At 39.8% G+C, this 21,295-nt stretch overlaps 1 protein-coding gene across 1 annotated transcript in view; it reads left to right on the top strand.

The window, feature by feature from the left end:
- Positions 1 to 15,848, top strand: part of TMEM178B (transmembrane protein 178B) — a 377,870-nt gene extending 362,022 nt beyond the window's left edge. Inside the window, exon 4 of the mRNA XM_060776829.2 lies at positions 949 to 15,848. Within this exon, the coding sequence (XP_060632812.1) occupies positions 949 to 1,199 (251 nt within the window). The 3' untranslated portion in view covers positions 1,200 to 15,848. The remainder of the gene's footprint in view (positions 1 to 948) is intronic.
- Positions 15,849 to 21,295: the final 5,447 nt, after the last annotated feature.

Consider the following 21,295-nt stretch of genomic DNA (forward strand, 5'->3'; position numbering starts at 1 on the left):
CCCTTCCAAGATAGGCAGGTACATCATGGTCTTCCCCATTCTTGTAATAAGCTGTACCTCTTGAATTTGGTTTATGCAGCAGTGTAAGATTTTAATTTAGGTTTTCTTTTTTGGACAAGAACTTTCCAATGTATGAAAAGGGAGGAGGAAATTTTTTAAAAAATGTGAGAGAAAATAAAGTTGATATCTTGCTAGGTTCCATGTTAGTGGGGCAATGGATCCAGTTTGGATTTTTATCCAAATATTGAAGAAGCTATCCAAGGTGTAGAACTCTACTGTCCAAATCGATACAGTACCTTGGATAGCACCTTCAAGCTTCTGAGCAGATTCAGCATCCCACACACGGATGCAAACAGTCATCACTGAACTGAGATTCATCCATTTCTAATGTCTAATTTGTTTGTTATTTTTTAAAAAATATCTTAATTGAAAATGTGGAGCCTGTTGTCTCTTGCATGGTGAGCCAAAGTGCAACCATAACACTCATCAGTAATATCCAGCATATCCAGTTAAGAATGCTGGAAGGGGCATTCCAAGAGGAGCCAAACTTTGTTCATCCCTATTCTGTTGACTGCTCAACTCAGGTGGGACAAAAGTATTTAAAATAAATATGCAAAATTTTCTCTCTACAAAACCGTCATTCAGCTTTGTCAACTGCAAACTCCAAAATTTGGAAACTATGTCATTTTAGTGCCAAATTTTTGTCATTGTTTTGTACTATAGGTGTTTTGTTGCAAAATAAAAGTTTGGAGAGGATTCCAAATTAAAGACTTCATAGCAAACAAGGCTCTCCTAGTCCTAGTATTGTCTTTTCTTTTATCTGTTTTCTCCAGCTGTTCTCCTTCTTTTTCACATGACTGGCAGTAATAAGTGATTGCTTTTGAAAGTCTAACTTTTTTTATCATTCTTCCTTTCCCTGTTTCTCCCTCCCCCTTTCTTCCCCTCCAGGAACCTTCTGCATCATTTCACTGTGCACATGTGTGGCTGGAATCAACTTTGAGCTTTCCCGATACCCACGGTACCTGTACGGACTTCCCGACGACATCAGCCACGGCTATGGCTGGTCAATGTTTTGTGCCTGGGGGGGCCTTGGTCTCACGTTGATCTCCGGCTTTTTCTGCACCTTGGCTCCCTCTGTACAACCTGTCCCCAGGACCAACTATCCTAAATCCAGACCTGAGAATGGGACAGTATGCTAAAACAAACCCAAACAAACCTATAAATATACATATTATAAATATTATATATATATATAAATATATATACATAAACATATATTATATATAGATCTCAAACGGATGCCAGTGCCAAGGTAGAGTGGAGTCTAATATGGCGCCTACATCTTCTCTACAGACTTCGTATCGCTCTTGCTCTTTCTCCTGGAGGTGGAAATAGCTTCTCTTCAACATCGCGCTTCCATCTAGTTCTTTCAAAAACAAAGTCTCCAGCATCCCAGTTTAAAGTCAAGTGACCATATTGTTGCATCTGTCTACTGCCAGTTGTCAGGGGATGTGGTAGGGATGGGGAGGGAAAGGGGATGTTTTTTGGGGGGTGGTACTGAGTCTGTACAGGAAATTTGAAACAAAACCACAACTTTGTCTGCTCCAAATTGGGGAAATACAAACTGAAAATAAATGAAAACATTCAAGTTACCTCTCTAAATGCAATCTCTTCAAGCCATCTTCAGAACCCCCCTTCCTTCACACTTTCTATTTTTTACAAAATCAGAAATCCTGCCTGTTTTTCCCCCTCTCTCTTGAGTTACCAACGAAAGGGAATGAAATAGAACTATAAGAAAGGTTTTCCCTTCCATTGCTAAACTTAAGGGAGGGGATCAAGAATCCCATAGAATAAAACTGCAAATGAAGATGCTTCGGTGGATCCTGTTTCCAACTTCCATCTGCCTTACATCTAGGCTGACCATGGAGGCTGAACTGCGGGCAGAAACCAAGACGAGAGCCCCACCAAAATGCTGTGATACATATGTGTATAATTCCCCTTTCCCCACCTTTCCCCCTTTTTTTACAGAAAGAAAATCAGTTCAAACATGGCTGTGCAGTCATCAACCAAATCATCCTCACCATATTAGTTACTGAAGGCATCAAGAGGGAAAATGTCTGTTGTGAGATTGCAACTCTCATAAATCAGATTTTGTTCTTCATCTCTCTGTGTGTGCATGTCTGTGTCTCATGGATCACCAGAAAATGCCATGTGTTGCGTGAAAGAAGGTGGCCCTTGTGGTTGCTTGGCCTTGGTTGGGTGACTGTGCAGGAAGAGCTTGAGTAGATTGTTTTGTCGTTGTTATTGTTGCTGCTGCTACTTTTTGTTAATTATAGACAATTGGGTTAAAAGCTATTGTGGAGGAGAGGTAAAGTCTGGATTAAATGTTGCTAATAAGGGATTTCTAAAAAGTAGTGCCTCTTGTTATGTCCGTATACAGCAAAATATGACGCCTCATATTTGTGTTTGAGAGAAAAAGTCTCTTTCACATATGTAGAGCTGTAAAGGTCAGAGGCAAAAAGTGAAAATCCATTTTGCAAAGTTTTTATGACATGGTTGTGACTCTGTAACTTCCTCTCCCTTCTTCTTCCCTCCTTCTTCTCTTCCTTCCTTCTGTTTTCCCCTCTTCTTGTTTCTTTACACCAGTTTTTACTGTACTTGATCAACTCTACTAACATTCATGCTAAAGGCAAATGACAAAACAACACTTTTTTTCCAAATATTTGGAGCTAATTCCCTAACATATCAATTTAATGGTCCTGACATCTTTCCCAAGTTTTCTAAGCAGGTTGATGAATTGCATGGTACACAATTTGTGGGGCTTTCCATTTCAGAATCCAAGATTTTTATTAAAAAGGTAAAGGTTTCCCCTTGACATTAAGTCCAGTCGTGTCCAACTCTGGGGGATGGTGCTCATCTCCATTTCTAAGCCAAAGAGCTGACATTGTCCATAGACGCCTCCAAGGTCATGTGGGCAGCATGACTGCATGGAGCACCATTATATTCCCATTGAAATGGTACCCATTGATCTACTCAAATTTGATGTTTTCAAATTGCTAGGTTGGCAGAAACTGGGCCTAACAGCGGGAGCTCACCTCACTCTCTCATTCGAACCACCAATCTCTTGGTCAGCAAGTTCAGCATCTCAGTGGTTTAACCTGCTTTTCTCATTAAAAGCATAATCTTGGAGTCCTGTCAAAATTTGCCACTTCCATGTAATTCATTCCGCCCCCGCCCCCCAGTACTACCCAGTTCCTCTCCCTCCCAAAAAAATAGTTATCCTTCGCTTCCAGTTCACCAATTTGTCCTAATATAAATCTTGTTCAGCAATTATGACAAATAAAGTCATAATTGCTCATCATCTTTTATGATGAGAAAATTCATCATAAAAGTGGGATAAAGGGAGTAAATTTAGGATGTGTATGCTGCTATCTCATAGGTGCCTCAGATCTTTCCTCATTTTTCTCCTCCTGCAAATCATCATATAAATCTTATATAGTATTTGATATTCAGTTCATTTACCAGCAGATAATATCAAAGATGTAGTTTTATTTACAAAGGTAAATGTTTGTTAAAAAATGTCAGCTGACCAAATGCCAACTGTTTTGGTGAAACATAATCAGCAAAGGAGGTTTTGTTTTCTGTGATTTCTGTCACAATGAAGCCAAACTTTTATGCTGTTACCAAATTGATCCCAAACAAAACAGATTGTTTACAATTTTCTTTATGTTTAAAAATCTGATTCTGTCAGTTTTCATTTAAAAAAGCCCTCTCGGTGCATTTAGCAACATCTAAACAAAATTCTCTCCTCCTGAAAGCATCCAGAAACAGCTATTCTTGTAAAGTAAGACATGGGGCACTTCAAGTTTAGAAAATAAAAGTAATTACATCTGGGGAGAGGCTGTGGTTTGCCCCCAGGAATTACCTATTACTTTTCTAGATGAATCCCTCTACAGGACATTGATTGATCCCCAATGTCGGAATAAGGTAAAATGCTCGTCTGAAGAACTCCTCAGGAATGCAATTATTTTGTCGTTCACCTTAGAAAGAAAAGAGGAACTCACTGCTCTTGATTCTCTAAAGAGCCAGTGTAGTAGTTTGAGTGCTAGACATGCTCAGCCATGGAAACCCATTGCATGACCTTGGGTGAGTTATACCCTGTCAGCTCTAGAAACCCCCATGATAGGTTCACCATAGGATCACCATTAGTGACAACACCTAAGAAGGCCTTAAGACCATTTCAGAGGTCAAAACCCATTGGGCTTTTTAGTTAATAAAGACTATGGCTAACATTTACTATCACAGTTATTCATAACTACTCTACATTCACAATCCCTTTGAAATCATGACCATGACACTATTGCCATGATCATAGCAGCCACTCTAGAGAAAGAGGTCCATTCTACTCATGTCCTGAGGTATGATGTTCACCTCGGCCTGCCAGTTAGCAACCCTGTGACAACCAGATGCTTGCCTCCTCTGGCAAGTTCTCATTACAGCAGGAGTCCTGACCACCAACAGCACTGAGTCTCTTCTCTTGGATCAGCTGTTACTCAGTAAAGTGAGTTGGCGGTTGGCAGTCCAGGAGACAGTACAATATGACCCTTGTATCCTTGGAACTAGTATCTGTGATTGCATTTAATCACATTTATTCACATTTCTAGGCATTTTCTAGGTCCTTCAGCATGGCTCTTTGGTATTCTTGGGCTGGAAGTCCTTCATTTCAATAGGGTTTGGGATCATCCATAGTTTCACGTATCCATGTGAAGTCTGTGGACATAACCCTTGCAGATTGTACACTATTTAGTTAAGTATATTTAATGAGCTAAGTGATGTAGAGTTCCAGCCCATCTTTTTAGCATCCCAATATGTGTCTCTCTTTTCTTTGTGAGTTGTATTGGATGTGCTTCAGTTTTTGCTCATTTTTTGTTGTTTACCTGAGGCAGCAACATGTCTCTTTGCAGATTCTTCAAAAGAAAACATTGGAAAACAATGGAAACTGCTTGGCAATACTTTTACATAATTTTGCTACATCATTTCCCATTTGTCAGAAGGTCTCATCCAGCAAGAGTATAACTACACTACAGAGTAATGCAAAGCAGGTTTCATCTGGCTCACAGCATAAAGCTGCACTTCCATTAGACAGATGCTGTGTGGTAGAGGAGGGTGCAGAGGGAAAAGGTTGAAATCCTCCACAACAAGATGTTAGATTTAGAATTTCTTCTGTTTGGATGAGCTGAATTATTTATAGCTCCTGGGAGTCATAAAAGAAACTTAGACACCTAATTTGAACCATTACTATTTTTACAGTGCAATTTCCAGCACTTCAGTGTCTTTCTTCATGGATTTGTCATTTAATCTTCCACATTTTTTTTTGCTCCCTCTTCTGATATGAATGAGTAAAAACCAGGGAACTTTTACTATTTCTCCTCTCTTTGGTGATTTCAGTTATGCCATTATAAAGTGTAGTTTTTCTAGCCTGTATCTCCAACCTCTGAAACATGCATATGTGCATATGCACAGACACACAAGTATACACACACAGCTTAAGATAGAATGGTATTTGATTTCAACATTCACATGACACTGTAAAATCCAGTATTTGCAGAGCTCTTCTTGAATAAGACATACATGTTTTCAAGAAGGCAAAGCATATATGGTACTTACTTCTATCTAGTGAAATCAATGCATATTTGCCTAACTACACCTGCACATTAAGAACATCTTATTTACATCTATGTATGAAAGTAGTTTTTTTGTTGGTTGATGTGAATCTGACCTTTTCATTTAATATTCATAAATGTAATAAATTTTGAGGAGTTTATTTATTAATAGCTTTAGTAATTTTGTTATGGCAGACTGAAAAGAAAAACATCATCCACATGCCATCCATTCTGAGTTGTTGGTTGTTCTGTCATCACCATCATCATCAGCCATCATCATTAGCAAGCGCTAATGTGTTGACTCTTAGTTGGGGCCATCCAAAAGGATTCAAGCCTGTCACCCTCCTATTCACCATAGCCATACTAAGCTGGATGCTAAGGATTACAGTCTGTACTGCCTATATCAACAAGTAAAGTGTTTTCTTAGCTAAAGGGTGGGCAAGTTATAGGCCTCTAATTTTGGCTGATCTACAGTGACTGATATAACCCCTTACCTTTAGGTGTTCTTACAGATGGAAGTGGCAGTCCAAAAACGTCTGGAGGGCTAGACACTCCCCATTTTTACCTTAAATCAACTACTTGGCTTTACACTATGTGACTAGAATGTAACTACACATCACGGGCCAGACTGTTTCAGTTGTGTGTGTGTGTTGGCTAGGCACATTTGAATGAAGATAACAGTTTCTCTGGACTAAGTGACATGGACAGATGATTTATCATTTGAAAATTGCCTGAATGATGATGTGTGCACTGAAGCCTTTGAGCAACACCACTTGCCCTGAATGCCAATTTCATAGGGCGTGACTCTGATGATAGCTTGGTTTTTAAAAAAGAAAATCCAGTTTTATTCCATATGTGACTGATTAATACTGACTGATAAATTAATAACTTCAGCAGCAAGCCTAATCTAGCCATACAAACAGTGGCTAAGATCTGCATCGTCATCATTTCTAGGAAGATGGATCTCAATCATTGTAGTTACAACTGATGATGCACCCCAGAAACCTACCTTCATAGTTCGACAGTACTCTGACTGAAGCATTTTAGGGATGCTGGAGATTGGGACACTGAGAAATGTTGCCCAGTGGTCATGAAGTATCTCAGGAACAGGAAGCTGGAGAGACCTTTTGAGGTCCTGCTATATCTGCTTGTTGCAAGACAACCAGCCCTCTGATCTATAGGGCCTCCAGGTTGCAAAGATGTTTTTGGGGGTGATGTTCAGTCATTCATGACTGCAAACATAAATCCCCAGAAGTTAGGATCAAGCCCTATATAGACTTGGCTCAGGGATCTAGGAAAAAAGAAGGCAGAGAGGACATGTGATAGTAATGTTTAAATACACTGAAGAGGGCAAGCTTGTTTTCTGCAACTCTAGAGACTAAGGACAAGGAGCAATGGATTCAAATTGTAGGGAAAGAGATTCAACCTAAACATTAGAAAGAATGGATGGTTAGAACTGCTTGGCCATGGAATATGATTATTATGGAGTCTCCTTCTCTGGAAGTTTTAAACCAGAAGCTGGGTTGTCATCTGAGAGTGCTTTGATTGTGTTTTCCTGTATGGCAGGGGATTGGACTGCCTGGCCATTGTGGTCTCTTCCATCTCTATGATTCTGAGATATCATACATCTAGCTTATTATAGTGTAAGTGCTCAAGAGGATGCTATCCAACAATAGCAAAGGACCCTATCCCACATCCCACTACTCTCCACTTATTGACCCTTAAGCATTGAAAGAATAGTCTTTAGCGTACTACTCCCAGAAATTCACAAGCAGCATAGCCACAGCTGTGACATCAGCTTTTTTTAAAATTGCTGGATGGCATCTGTCCAGGTTTATTCCTCATGCTACTTGAATAACTTGCAGATAGTTCAGGGAAAAAATTGTGCTGAACTGAATCCAGCAGAGGCTAGAGGCCACATAAAGAGTGTCGGAGGGTAAAATGAACTTCTGCAGAAGGAGAAAAAAATGCCAGCAGGTGATAATGATCTGAGATGGGTCTATATTAAGAAAGTAATTTTCAAGCCTTTAATAAGAACAGCATTTACAGGAGGCATGTGACAGTGGTAAACCAAATTCCTGGAATTAATGTGCAGGTTGAAGCAGTCCAAAGACATAAGTTAGTGGCACAGGAAGGGTGCAGTACAGCTGAGCACATGAGTGACAGCCACCTTTTGAGACGAGATAAGGAATAGTGTGTAATATCTACACTAAGCAAAGAAACAAACCAGTCTGTTTTGTTGCTCAGGCAGGCTAGAAGTTCTTATTGTGGTCTGAACTGGTTACATGACCTTATCTCTAGTTGTTGTTTTTTTTTGGGGGGGGGGGGTAGCTTTAGCTTATGACCTTGTTTTTTATTTCCTGTGGAAGTCTCACAGTTAAGCCTCATGTTGAGGAGAAGTTGCACACTTGAATCCTGATGGAAAGCAATCCACAACTCCTGCAGCAAAGCATCAGGAGAATGCATGCCTCTCAACACCTTGTAGAGGCATTACAGGTTGGCCATCCCTTAGCTGGGATTCCAAAATCCAAAATGGGTGGCTGAGATAGGGACACCTTTATTTTCATGTACACAAGCATGTACAAAATTATTACAAATATTGTATGCCACTGCCTTCAGGCTAAGATCTATATGAAACATAAATGAGTTTTATGTTCGGATCTGGGTCCAAGATATTTCATTATGTATGTCCATGCAAATATAGATATTCCAAAATCTGCCCCCTCCCCAATATTCTTAAATCCAAAACACTTCTGGTCCCAAGCATTTTGAATAAGGGCTACTCAACCTGTATTCCCATTGTCTTCTTTCTCTCTCTTTCTCTCCCTCTCACACACATTTCCACCTGCAGAAATACATACCAAAAAGCATATAGAAACACAACCAGATTATATGTTTTTTACCTTGTGAATGATGTGGGAGGAGAAATCTTGCAGGTAATGTCTTTGGTACACTTATAGAACTGGGTATTATGATTCCATATGTTTTTTCCCATTATGTATAAGAAGGTTTCTGTACCTACTTATGCTTTTTTCCCCAAGCAGCACAAAAACTACTGTGCGGTACCTAGATATAAGTCTATTAGCCACCTTCCCATTTGAGGAGCTACTGTTTAGCTGTGGAAGTGTGAAGAGCAAGCTCCCACCACACCTTCATTGCCCTCCTTATCTATGAATAAGTCCATTGTCATAGCTTTATGTTCTGCTAACATGTAAAAGTACCTTTATTGCTCTCTCATCTACATGAGTTATTTTATCTAGGTTTGGCCCACTCACAGCTTCACTTGGTACAGCCAGGTTGTATCTTTCATAGTGAAGCGGGCTCATACCTCACGCCTGGATTGGTTAACTTTTCAGGATATAGTGCCCAGACTAGTCATGCTGGAAGGTATAATTCAAAAAGTAACTGTCCCTTGCTCCAGTCATGTCTGACCCACATGAATTAGATTCACCATTGAAGATAGGTGATCCCTAAAATATTTCCATATAGATTTACTCAAAAATTTGAGTGACACTGAATCCCAGTTCATTTTCAGGATATTTTGCCTTTCCTCCTATTTCTCCCTTCCCTTTTTTCCTACAATGTGCACTCTCTCTCTCTTCTCCTCTCCCCTCCCTCTGTTTCTTTCTCATGAAAATGTTTTATATAAATAGAAATGCTTCTATTCCATCAACTCCATTTTCATATCAGCGCCTTCCATGTGTGACTGTCGTGGGATCCAGATGCCTGTAAAAATGTACAATCGTAAAATTGTGAACTGGAGGGGAGGGGGATTCAATTGTCATCTGTTTGGGTTTTTTTCCTATGGAATTTTCCAAGACACCCATGATGTTGCCTCCCTGGTCCTCCCCCCAATTCTCAGAGGGGCAAAGGGGATGGAAAGCATCAAAGCCTCTATCGTCCTATTACTGTAGACGTCACCAGCTCTCAAGCGAAACTGTTTGCATGTATTGCTGTCAAAAGATGAAAAAAATAGAAAAAAAGAAAAAATCTTGTTTGAAAGGCTTGTAAGGTCTCTGTGTCATAATAAAGTCAATGTCATAAAAATGTATTGGGGAGAAACTGAGGTGAGGTGAAGTGGTTCTTTCCAACAGATTATTTTACTAGTATCCTGTTCCTCGCAGTGCCTCCAAGCATCTGCACTGGATGGAGTTATCCTTTATCAGCTGCATTGACCTTGGCCAAGAAGTATGCTTGCCAAAAGGATTCTGTCCTGGTTTATCTTTCTGGCAAGTGACCTTATGATACCACCTGACTAAGCTGTGTATATTTTTAACATGGTTTGATTCTCTTCTCCTCGGCACAGTCCAGTAGTTATCACCAACTGAATGCTAAACTCTTATAACCTAAGAATGGTCCATGAATCTTTTCCCTTTTTCTCATGCACCCCAGCTTGGAAACGTTTCTTTGTTGGATTACAGACCAGATTCATCCACCATGAAAGATTCTGGGTGCTAGAGTCCAAAGAAGTAAATTTTCCAAACTCTTTGCAATGTTATTGCTGAACTTCATGAATGCATAAGCCATGAAAGAAGAATCCTGCAAATGTCATTCCATGGTGTGGTTTTCTTCTTCCTATGTGATTTTGGATTTTCTGTATGTCTAGACTTACAGGGGAACCATAACCATATTGTTTTCAAACCCAAGTGTGTCTTCTGAACCTCACTGAAATCAATGGGGCATAAGGTCTGGTTTGTATAATTGGCAAATTCTAATGGTGGTTCAATCCCTGGACTGTGCCTCTTCACAGGTTGCCATATTTGAATGCTTCTCCTCATGGGAAAAACTCTCCCCCACATTTAGAAACATATGAAGAAAAAGCCGCTTCCCCTCCCACCCGATATTCTCACTTTCTATTCCCTCAGAGATTTGCAGACTGGTGTGATACAGCATCAAGATAAGTATTCCCAGTTTTGGTATTCAATTTCATGGTTAGCAATTGAATATGACTGCCCACCTCCACCCCCAGCCTAAATTTGTTAGCCAAGTATGCCTCAAACAAAGAGTTTCCAAGGAACTACAGACTGAGGTACTGGAAAATGCTTCTAAATTTGGGGTATATCGAGAGAAAAAGTTGAGACAAGATTTTGAGGGATCTCTCTAGCAGCATGTTCTCAACACAATGTGTAACTGGGGAGCAATGCAGATATCATTGCCCAGCACTCTGATCTCCAGGAACTCTTTAGTTGGGAAGCAACCTGAATGAAAATAATAGGTTTTGGGAGGGCTATCATAGACATAATCAAAGCTCCATCATCATGGTTACATCTGGCAATGCTGGATCTTGAGCCTTTATAAAAGATTAATCACCCTTCATTATTGGTGTGGAATTTGTGATGTTGAATTCAAAATTTGATGTAGATTTATGGAACATTACTGCCAAGAGATAATTGAACTGCACAATTATACATCTAAACAGGTCACTCTTAAATTTAAACATGGAGAGACTAAGAGAGAAATACCCCTGTATCCACAGAGTACACATTCCCAGTTGAATTGTGGTATATGAACCTGTGGATATTACTTCACTCCCGATCCAAGCATACCATAGAATTGTATTGGAGGATCAAGAGATTCCCAGAGAAATATCCCCATTGCTCCCCAGAAGCAACTTTGTGGTAGTTTCCTTGGAAAGTATACTATGGCGAAGACCTATCAAATTCTTAGAGAGACCATTTCCCCCCTGGACATGGGTAAGTGATCCCATGGAGATGGGTTACAGGGTTTCTTACTGTATATGAAACATGGCATAACTCAGACAGGGACTGCAGATAACGTAGTCATTAGGAATTGGTTGCATTGTATGAATTTCACCATATTACGATCAGTCATGTATATCCTCCAATTAATAAGTTGATGGAAAACAATGTGAAGATTATAAAATTAACAATGCCTAATGCCAACAATGCAGAAATGCACATGTTATATATAAATTTCGGAAATAATTATATTATTACCGCTTTTAAAAATAGAGCAAATTGCCTGCTTTTCAGCAAAAGGGATCTGTACAATAACAATGCTACCTATCTTAACTTCAGTGAACACATTAAAGTGAATTAAGGTCATATGAGGTGACTTTTAGAAAGAAAAGGTACCATGATAGAGCTGCTAAGCCAAGAATTAACACCAAAAGTGAATGCATTTCATCGTATATAGCAGTTTTCTCTCTCTCTAGCTGGATCTTACTCACTTTTCAAAAAATCAAAGCAGCTTACCAAGAATAAACTAATAACACAGCAATTTGGTTATGTAAAATACAACGTTCAGTACAGAATTTAAAAGCAGCAACAGCAGCAACCAGTTACAATATTCTCAAAACATCCTGTTGAAATATCACTCTTGGCCTAAGGTCTTTTTCATATTACACAATTATAACACTTTGATACCACCTTAATTGTTGTGGCTGTATCCTACAGAATCCTGGGATTTGGAGGTGAGCAATGAACTAAAGCTCTCTGGTAAAGAATTCCAAATACTTCATGAAATGACAGATCCCAGGATTCCACAGGACATAGTGATTGCAGTTAAAGTGATGTCAATGTAATATAATTATATGGTGTGAAAGCGACGTTAAAAAGCAAGCAGAACCAGAACCAGAACCAGCTATAGCTCCCTTGGGAAGTATTCCATTTCTTGGGTGACAATGCCAAAAATTCCAATGTCTGGAAGTTATTTCCAGCACATTGTATAGTGGATCCACAGAAACCGAATACAACTTTGAAGCTGTTGTGGGGGGGGGGGGGTGGATCTTCTCACCATATTAATTGTAAGTTACACTTAAGAGAAAACAAAGGAATGGCATCAGTCACTTGAAAAAAAATTGTGAATCAGACAATTACTGAAAGTTGGTGGAACTTAACCTTTTCCTTAGGCTTTGGTTCTTATTTTTAAAAATTACTTCACAGTAGCATTAAAAACATAGTCCTTGACTTATGTAACTTGAACCAAGATCCTTTGTGGGGAGATGGAGTGTAAATTACCACCACCATGGGACTCTGCTTTGTCTCTCCTCTACCCTCATCTCATACCAGACCTTCCTTTTCCCTGTTAGAACACACAGGACCAGGACAGTCCAGGGGTATCTGAGAAACATTCAGCTATGCCCTTGCAGCCCAGTGGTTCTCAACCTGTGGGCCCCCAGATGTTTTGGCCTTCAACTCCCAGAAATCCTAACACCTGGTAAACTGGCTGAGATTTCTGGAAGTTGTAGGCCAAAACACCTAGGGACCTCCAGGTTGAGAACAATTGCTGTAGCCCAATAGTGGACAAAGTGCTGTCCATGGGCTACACGTAGCCACCAGGTGCCCCAAGGGTACAAATGTCCCCAAATGCTCTCCAGAGAATGTATGGAGACGCCCTGGAATATCCAAAAATCAAGCAATCTTTTGCAAAAGAAATTCAAAATTAATTTTGCCTCAGACACAGAATATTTTGGGGACCTGGCAGCAGCTGAACATTGGGTCACACAGGGGTGTTGAGAGGACAGATGTGTGACCCAATGTTCAGCTGCTGCCAGGTCCCCAAAACATTCTGTGTCTGACAGAGAATGGGGGTGAATGGAGAAGTATCAGGCCTCCATAACCAGAAACAGAATGATTACATTGCCCACTGAGATCTGCCAGGGTCCTCCAGAGGTCTCAGCAGATAATGTAATCATTTGACATCCAGTTGTAGAGACAGAGCCTTCTCTTATTCTGCTTTGCATTTTCCAATAGCTATGGAAGGTCCATGCAAGGAGAGTGAGGCAGAAATCTGCAGCAACTAAATGGTGAGCCCCAGAGAGATGCTTTGTTCATTGCAGAGGAAAGAAAACACCCACCTCCACAATGGCAAAAAAAAGACACGCATAAAGCAGACGTACGCCTTCGCATCTTACAGAATGCCAGCCAATATATGTATCATCTAACTGTATGCTATGGAATTTTTTGTTGTGAAAAGAGATATTTCCTATTCTGTAACACTGCTCAAGGTCTCCTGTTTTTTGTTGTTGCTGTTCCTTCAGAAGCCATCCCTGCCTCTCTGTTTCAGGCATACTCCTGCATGCACATCTCTTTCAGTTTCTAACAAGATGACATAAGACACCCATGTACTTTATAGAAAAGCCCACATCTTGGAAGATGTCTTGTATATGAATCAGTGACCTAGTAAATACAAAGAGTAGGTCATGTGGCAAAACTGCAGTTGCTCTTGCACTGTATCATTTTGGAACAGAAATAGGAACATGTAGGATCAAATATTTTCTGACTAAAATAACCATCTCTCTGAACATATATATCAGGTAATAGGTTAACTTAAGTATTACATTTACCTGTGAAAGCATTTCACCTTTGTATTTCTTGCCTTTTTGATCTCTTCAGGACAATGGGTGGCCCAGAGTTCTGAAACTATGACTCATCTGTAGCTTCAGTGATCATAGAAGTAATGTTTTTAGTCTCAAGTCAGAGATCAGCCCATAGCATCAGAATGAGAACCAATATGGTAGATTTCAAGTCACTTGTATTGTTTCCCAGATATTGATGGACAGCAACTCCCAGCAACCATAGCCAGTTACTAGCAAAAGATGCTGGGACACCTCTGGAGGGCCAGATAAGTCCCCAACTCCATCCTTTTACAACTTAGGCTCTTTCTAAACCAGGATTTATTTTACACTGCTGGCATTACCCATATTTACACATCATCTGCATCTCCAGATACTCAACATTGTGTTACTGTATAGCCATATACGGGAAAGAGGTTTGAATATCTTGTTGAGGACTCATCTTTGAGTGATGGAGAGCACAATATCCGATAAACTTTTGTAATTGTGTTTACAACTTTAAAGAGCTTCCTTTAAAAAAAAATACAATGAGCCACATTTATAGTGCACATTTATACCGAATCCAGAGCATATACAATCTCCCAACATCCCACATACTCTATAGTTTCACTATAGGACTGGCTTGATGCAACCTTAAATCTCTAAAAATAATAATAATAATACAAGATAGCTAAATAAAAACAAAGACTGCAGAGTTCATTATAAAGAATAGCGGCTTCAATTAAACTGTTTTTAAATTGTTTTTAAATTGTGTTCAATTTTAGCCTGTTCTTGTAAGCCACTCCGAGCCCCAGGGGAGTGGCGGCATATAAGTTCAAATAATAAATAAATAAATAAATAAATAAATAAAATTCCATCCTAAAACCATACATTAAAATGATATTACTGATTTTAGGGTGGAAAGAGTCACATTCATATCCCTGGTAAAAATATCTCCTCTCCATTTCAGCTCTCCCACAGTCCACAAAATTGATAAATACAACTCCTTTAGGATTTCTCCATCCACTGGGCTCAACCATTGGTGTTTTTTTTAAAAAAAAAACATAGGGGTTACACTACTGTAGATATTTAAGACCTTTTCTGTATCATGCCTCCTTTCATTTTATTGTCCATTGCAGAAGTCAGAGTAATCAGCCGGATTGAATACAATGGGTTAGACACGGATGAGGACAGAATGTCAGGCACCGTTTTTGGCTTCAGGCCACTCATGAAATGCAAGTAGCCCAAATGGCTTTTGGTGCTAAATAATAATCCAATAATGATTGTGTGTGTGTTATGATTCTCGTTCAGATATGATGTGAATAAATGTGTTGTTTGAACTTTTTACAGCTCAGTCTCCATCTTATCACTTTTCCTTCTTCACATTAGCCCATCATAGGAAAGGTGAGCAAAGATCGTTGTATGCATCAAAAATCGGACTGCTCCTCTGTTTTGGGATATAGGTTCGAGGCAGCTAGGAAGCAATGCCTCTTTCTTCATCATAGTGCTAGGGAGGCAGCTGGCAATGGCAAATGGAAATTGAAGAGTGTTTTTGAAACTCATTTCAGAATTGTGAAGGACACAATGTATGGCAGGACTTTTCTGGGAGGAAAATAAAAGGTATGAAGTTGAGAAGGATGCTAAGTAGGTTGAGAAGGACTTTGCTGGGAGGAAAAAAGGAACATTAAAAAAACTGGCTGCATCTTACCTTTTTTTTCCTTGCTCTTTTTTTCAACTGGCAGAAAAATCTGTATTTCCATAGGTTTACAATCTTGTCTGGTAACTAAGCAATTTGTTTATGGGGGGAAATGAAAAAAGTAAACTGTCAATTGTGGAATGTAAACTGATTAAACAATTAAATAAAAGGAAGTCATGTTGTGTGTTTTAGAGACCCGCGTCTGGTTATTTCTTCACCGTTCTTCATTGTGTCACAAAGGTTTATATGTGGTAGCAACAGCTGATTATCTCTTCTATCTGTCCAATGATAAATAATATTTCATTCACAATTATTCTAGTTTTACAGAGGAGACTATGAAGATCCTTCCCTACTGCACTAATATAATACTATGATTCCACTTTAACCAACACCAATAAAATGCACATTAAGATCCACAGTTCTAACAATTGATTTAGCTGTTAAACAGTTTCTGACAATGGGTTGTTGTAGGTTTTTCGGGCTATATGGCCATGTTCTAGAAGCATACTCTCCTGATGTTTCACCTGCATCTATGGCAAGCGTCCTCAGAGGTTGTGAGGTCCTCACAACCTCTGAGGACACTTGCCATAGATGAAGGTGAAATGTCAGGAGAGAATGCTTCTAGAACATGGCCATATATCCCGAAAAACCTACAACAACCCAGTGATTCTAACCATGAAAGCCTTTGACCAGGGGCGGCTCAACCCATTACGCAAAGTAAGCATTCGCAGTATAGTTGATTTTGCCCAGGGGTGCTCTTGAGGTGCTCTTGGGGGAAAATAGACCTTGACATATGCAAGTTGTAGTTACTGGGATGTATAGTTCACCAAAAATCAAAGAGCATTCTGAACTCCACCAATGATGGAATTGAACCAAATATGGCACACAGAACTCCCATGACGAACAGAAAATATATATCAATGGTTGGTTGTGGGGGGGGGGGTGCCAAAATACTGTTTGCTTACCGTTGAAAATTACCTGGGGCCGCCTCTGCCTTTGACAATACATTTTCTGGCAATCTTGGGGCGAGTGAGGAAAAGATCCACTGTGTGACAGATGCCAGTCGGGTTCTGGCTGATTGGAGCAAGCAGTCTGCAGAGGACCTCGGTATTTGGGGCAGATTGTATGGGAGAATGCAATCCTGTTGGTAACCTGGACTCAAACCATGTCGAACTTTAAAGGTCGGAAATAACACTTTGTACTTTGCCCAGAAACTAACTGGAAATCAATGGAGTGACTTTGATATAGATGCAATATGCTCACTCCTAGATGTTCCTGTAATAGTCCAAGATACTGAACATTACTCCCAAACAGGGAACCAACAGGGAGCACATCCTGTGGACCAAATATTGTCACTGAAAGAACGTCTACTCTTTATGTTTTCTCATCTGGATTGTAGTCTTTGTTTTTGTCTAGTTAAGGTGAGAAGGGGGGGGGGGGCAGGCTGGCCTTCCCATTTCTTGATATTAACTGACAATAGCTGTCTTTTTGACAGGTTTTTGCCCTACAGCAATTGGCAGATTATCGTGTTTGATCTCCATGCACCTGCTGATTTCTGCATATCATCAGATATCTGCTCAAGGGAAAGAAACGGGCCAATCTGTCAGGTTTTCTTTTCATTCTGGCTAAAACCTTAATGAGAGACAGTTTAGGCACTGACACTAAACTACATTAGTCCTAATAGGAGATACGGCTTTCTCTGGGAGCAAAGCAGTCCCAGAGATTGGAAACGGTGCTTCCTTTTATTACAGGTCCTAGAAACACCACTTATCATGTACCAAACCTCAGAGGTAAGTGCTAAGTTGTTGCTCACATATTGCTAAAGAATAGGAAATGCATCTTCAAAATGTAGACCAAAAAGATACAGATTTTCATACAGTATTGCACATGCTCATTTGCTTATAATGCAAGTCTTACAATGGATAAACTCAAATAGAGAAACATCTACTATAATCAGCGTGGAAATACAATCCAGCTAACCAAAGCAATGTAGACTGTGATCCAGAAACAGGTGATTGTATGACCTTATTCTAAATGCAATTTCTAGCCCTAACTAGAGTAGGTCTATTGCATCAATGGCTGAATAAGTCAACTTTTATATCCATTACATTTTAACAGTTTAATTGGAACTAGCAACTAGATTTAGGTCCAAACTGTAGCATTTGAAAGACCCTTGTTTACCATTCCGGTTGTCCTTTAAATTGGACTTTGACCACAGTCTTTAAAACAGAGGATGTTTTGAAATATATATATTTTTCCTCCTGGGGGGAAAAAATGGAAGAAGTGACAAATGTTAATTCCTCTCTGGTCAATTTTGTTTTTAATAGATATTTTAATAATGCATAGATATTGATATATTAATACCAAAGCATGGAGAGTTACCATTATGGATTATAGACAGTTCGGACCCCGCCTATCTCTGCGGTTGCATCTCTTTCTATGAACCGGCCCGAACTCTACTATCTTCTGGGGAGGCCCTCCTTTTGCTCCCACCACCGTCACAACAATGGGGATAAGAGAGGGGGCCTTCTCAGTGGTGGCCCCCTGCCTCTGGAATGCCCTCCCCAGGGAAATTAGAGAGGCCTCATCCCTCCCCTCCTTTTGTAAGAGCTTGAAGACCTGGTGGTTTCAACAAGCTTTTGAGAATGACTAGTTCTAGCTCAGCCCTAGACATTGTTGAATATAGCCTTATTTTTCCTAAAAAATTACCCAGATCACTTCTTCTAATAAGCCCCGGAAATGAACAGCCATAGACCCTTACCTATTATTGTTGTTGCCTGCTGTAGCACTGCACTTAATTCCCGGCCCCCCTAGAATTTTTGAGCTTGCACTAATCTTGGCCTGGCCTTTTAAATTGCCTTGAACAGGCAGGTCTACTTTTAATATATATATGTGCATGTGTGTGTGTTATGGCAACAATGTTTATGCTTATATTGTTTTGTTAATCTTATGTTTATGTTGTTTACTATGTATGTATTGATGATATTACTTGGAAATGCTCTGAGTCCCCTCAGGGAGATAGAGAGGTATATAAATAAAGTTTTATTATTATTATTATTATTATTATTATTATTATTATTATTATTTATAACTCCCAGAATCTTCCTCCCCGCCAGCAAAGCCAGCTTTGGGAAATTCTAGAAGGTTTATCTCTTCCAAGTTCTGATCACTATGCACACCAAACCATGTGACTTACTGGTATGTGATGAGTTAACTCATATTTTGACTGCTTGAGCTTTAATACTGGTCTTTCTCTCCCTTAAAGACCAAATCTTTCACTGACACTCTTCACCTTTCTCCCAGTGTGTCTCTTTCTTCCCAAGGAACTGAACTACATATCTGAGTCATTATGACCCATGGCACCAAACTGCATCCTTGCCAGCTTTCTCCACTTGAACATATATCAAATATTTGTCATCAGTCAAGCATGTAATGACAGGCACATGAGGGTAAATGACAGAGAGCAAGCCTCTATCACTCTTGTTGTAAAGGACTGCTTCCTGTGGTAGCAAAAATCAGTGTTAAGACTGAAATGAAAAGAAAGATGTACAAATCAACATCAGAGAGCCATCAGTTGTCAAATGCATCATTTACATTGCCCTGCATTGCATCGACCCTCCTGTCTCGCCAGCAGATTGAAAACTGTGAACTCTATTTAGTAAGTTTTGAGGAAAGGTTAAGGACAAAACAAAACAAAAGAAAAATGGGGTGGGAGTAGAAGAATCAATTAACCAACTGCTTGAAAGGCAGGAAGACCTTTAAAATCTGCTTTCTTCAGTGGCAGCACTAGGAAAAAAATATGAGCAAAGTAAATTTATGGCAAGAGAGAGAAAAGAAGATTTTCCAAACATGTTAGACTTTTGGAAGAGAACAATATACTGTGCTACACTTCAAATACTTCCTTGCCATTAGAATACATTTTCTCCAAAGCATAGTCTGGCTAGTGGAGTCCATTTTGGAGCAAGCTTGCTTAGCATTGCAGCCTTATTTTTTTTTTTTTTTTGTAGGAACAGTTGGTATTTATACTAAGTAGGACTAATGCAACATGAGCTTGTGGAATAAACAAGGTGCTCTTGAAAGTTTGAAAGGAAAAGATACATGAATTTTCTTTGGAAACCCATCTTAGGGCAGGAAAAGAGATAAATACCTTACTTAGTCACAAGTCTCTACAACAGGCATGGGCAAACTTTGGCCTTCCAGCTGTTAGGAATTATGGGGGTTGAAGTCTAAAAAACCTGGAGGGCTGAAGTTTGCCCATGTCTGCTCTAAAAGCTGGATCTTGGGGGGGGGGGGGAGTAACTAGCAGCCATTTCCTTCTTCCTCCAGTTAAAAAATATAACACAATATTTTACAATGGCAATTCATTGACTTTCCTCAACACCCAAATTCTGATCTTTGATAGTAGCTACTCCACTATGTTCAGTGACAGAGGTAGTCCTGGAAGAACTGAGGCTCTCCCTTGCCACTTACAGTGTGTTGTTGTGGTCATGTATGAAGATGTTTTCATTCCTATAGAGTGCTTAGATATGGCATAGAATCAAGAGGTAATCTGGAAGGTAAAAACTGCTTTTTCATTCTCTCCTGCATTCCTCCCTGCTTTCCAGAAACCTAACATCTGAAAGATTCCAAGAACTCCAAGCTTTTCACTTCTGTGCCACTTCGACCTTTGAAGAAAGAAGGTTAGCTTCACAACTAGTGCCAGTTTGATTTTCATAAACCGACTGTAAAAAGTGGGCATCAGAAGAGTCAAAAGCCATTCAGCCTCCTCAAACACAGGGACAGTTGTTGGACAACTCTGGTTGCTAGGCCAATCCATGCTATAGTCTCCTTCCACTTGGCCGGTGTTAGTGTACTGCAGGCTAAATGTCCTGGAAATGGGGTGTGAAGGGCACGCATGGTGTGAATTTGTTAGGCAGCCAGAGCTTTTTAATATTCCTTGTGCCAGCAGAAGCTGGATGCAGTTCACCTCCCCTTTCCTTTACCTCATCAAATTTCTGTCAGTGGTGGAGTGAGAGCTCTTTGAGAAAACCTCCATGGGTGTTGGATGGGCAGCTAGCCCCCTTTCCCCCTGTTCCTCATTCACTGTGTATATGCAAATACAGGTATTCCAAAAATCTAAAACAATCTGGAAAATCTCTGGTTCAAAGCATTTTGGATAAGGGAGATTCAACCTATGCTAATCTAGGATTAAAGGTATTCCAGATTCCTTGCGCCCTAATTAACATGCTGGATTATAGTCCAGGGCATTTTAAAGTCAATTGAAACCAAATTCCATCTTTTGTTTCCAAAGTAAAATAAACACATAGCACAAAATGACAAGACTGGTGGAAGAGCTTTAAGGAATAAGAAACATGTTGCTGCTCGGCTTCTTCAGGCCCTCATAATTTAGCAACGCCAGCTGATGCCTGAAAAGAAGCACTGACTCGTGTCAGTTTGCAAAATACTGAAGCAAAAGAAGGGGAGGCAAAGCTCTCTTGGGAAGAATAGAGGCCAGCCAGCTGTATTTGCTAGAGCTCTTTATTTGCAAGCCAGAAGACTCGGTCACTGTCAGACTGAATGTGGAGAGATAATCAAATATTTCTTCTTCATATAAACCCAAGTGAGATCAGCCCATGGCTGTGAGATCTATCCACATCTGTT

The sequence above is a fragment of the Anolis sagrei genome, chromosome 5 (assembly GCF_037176765.1).
Source record: "Anolis sagrei isolate rAnoSag1 chromosome 5, rAnoSag1.mat, whole genome shotgun sequence".
In the NCBI taxonomy this organism is placed as follows: Eukaryota; Metazoa; Chordata; class Lepidosauria; order Squamata; family Dactyloidae; genus Anolis; species Anolis sagrei.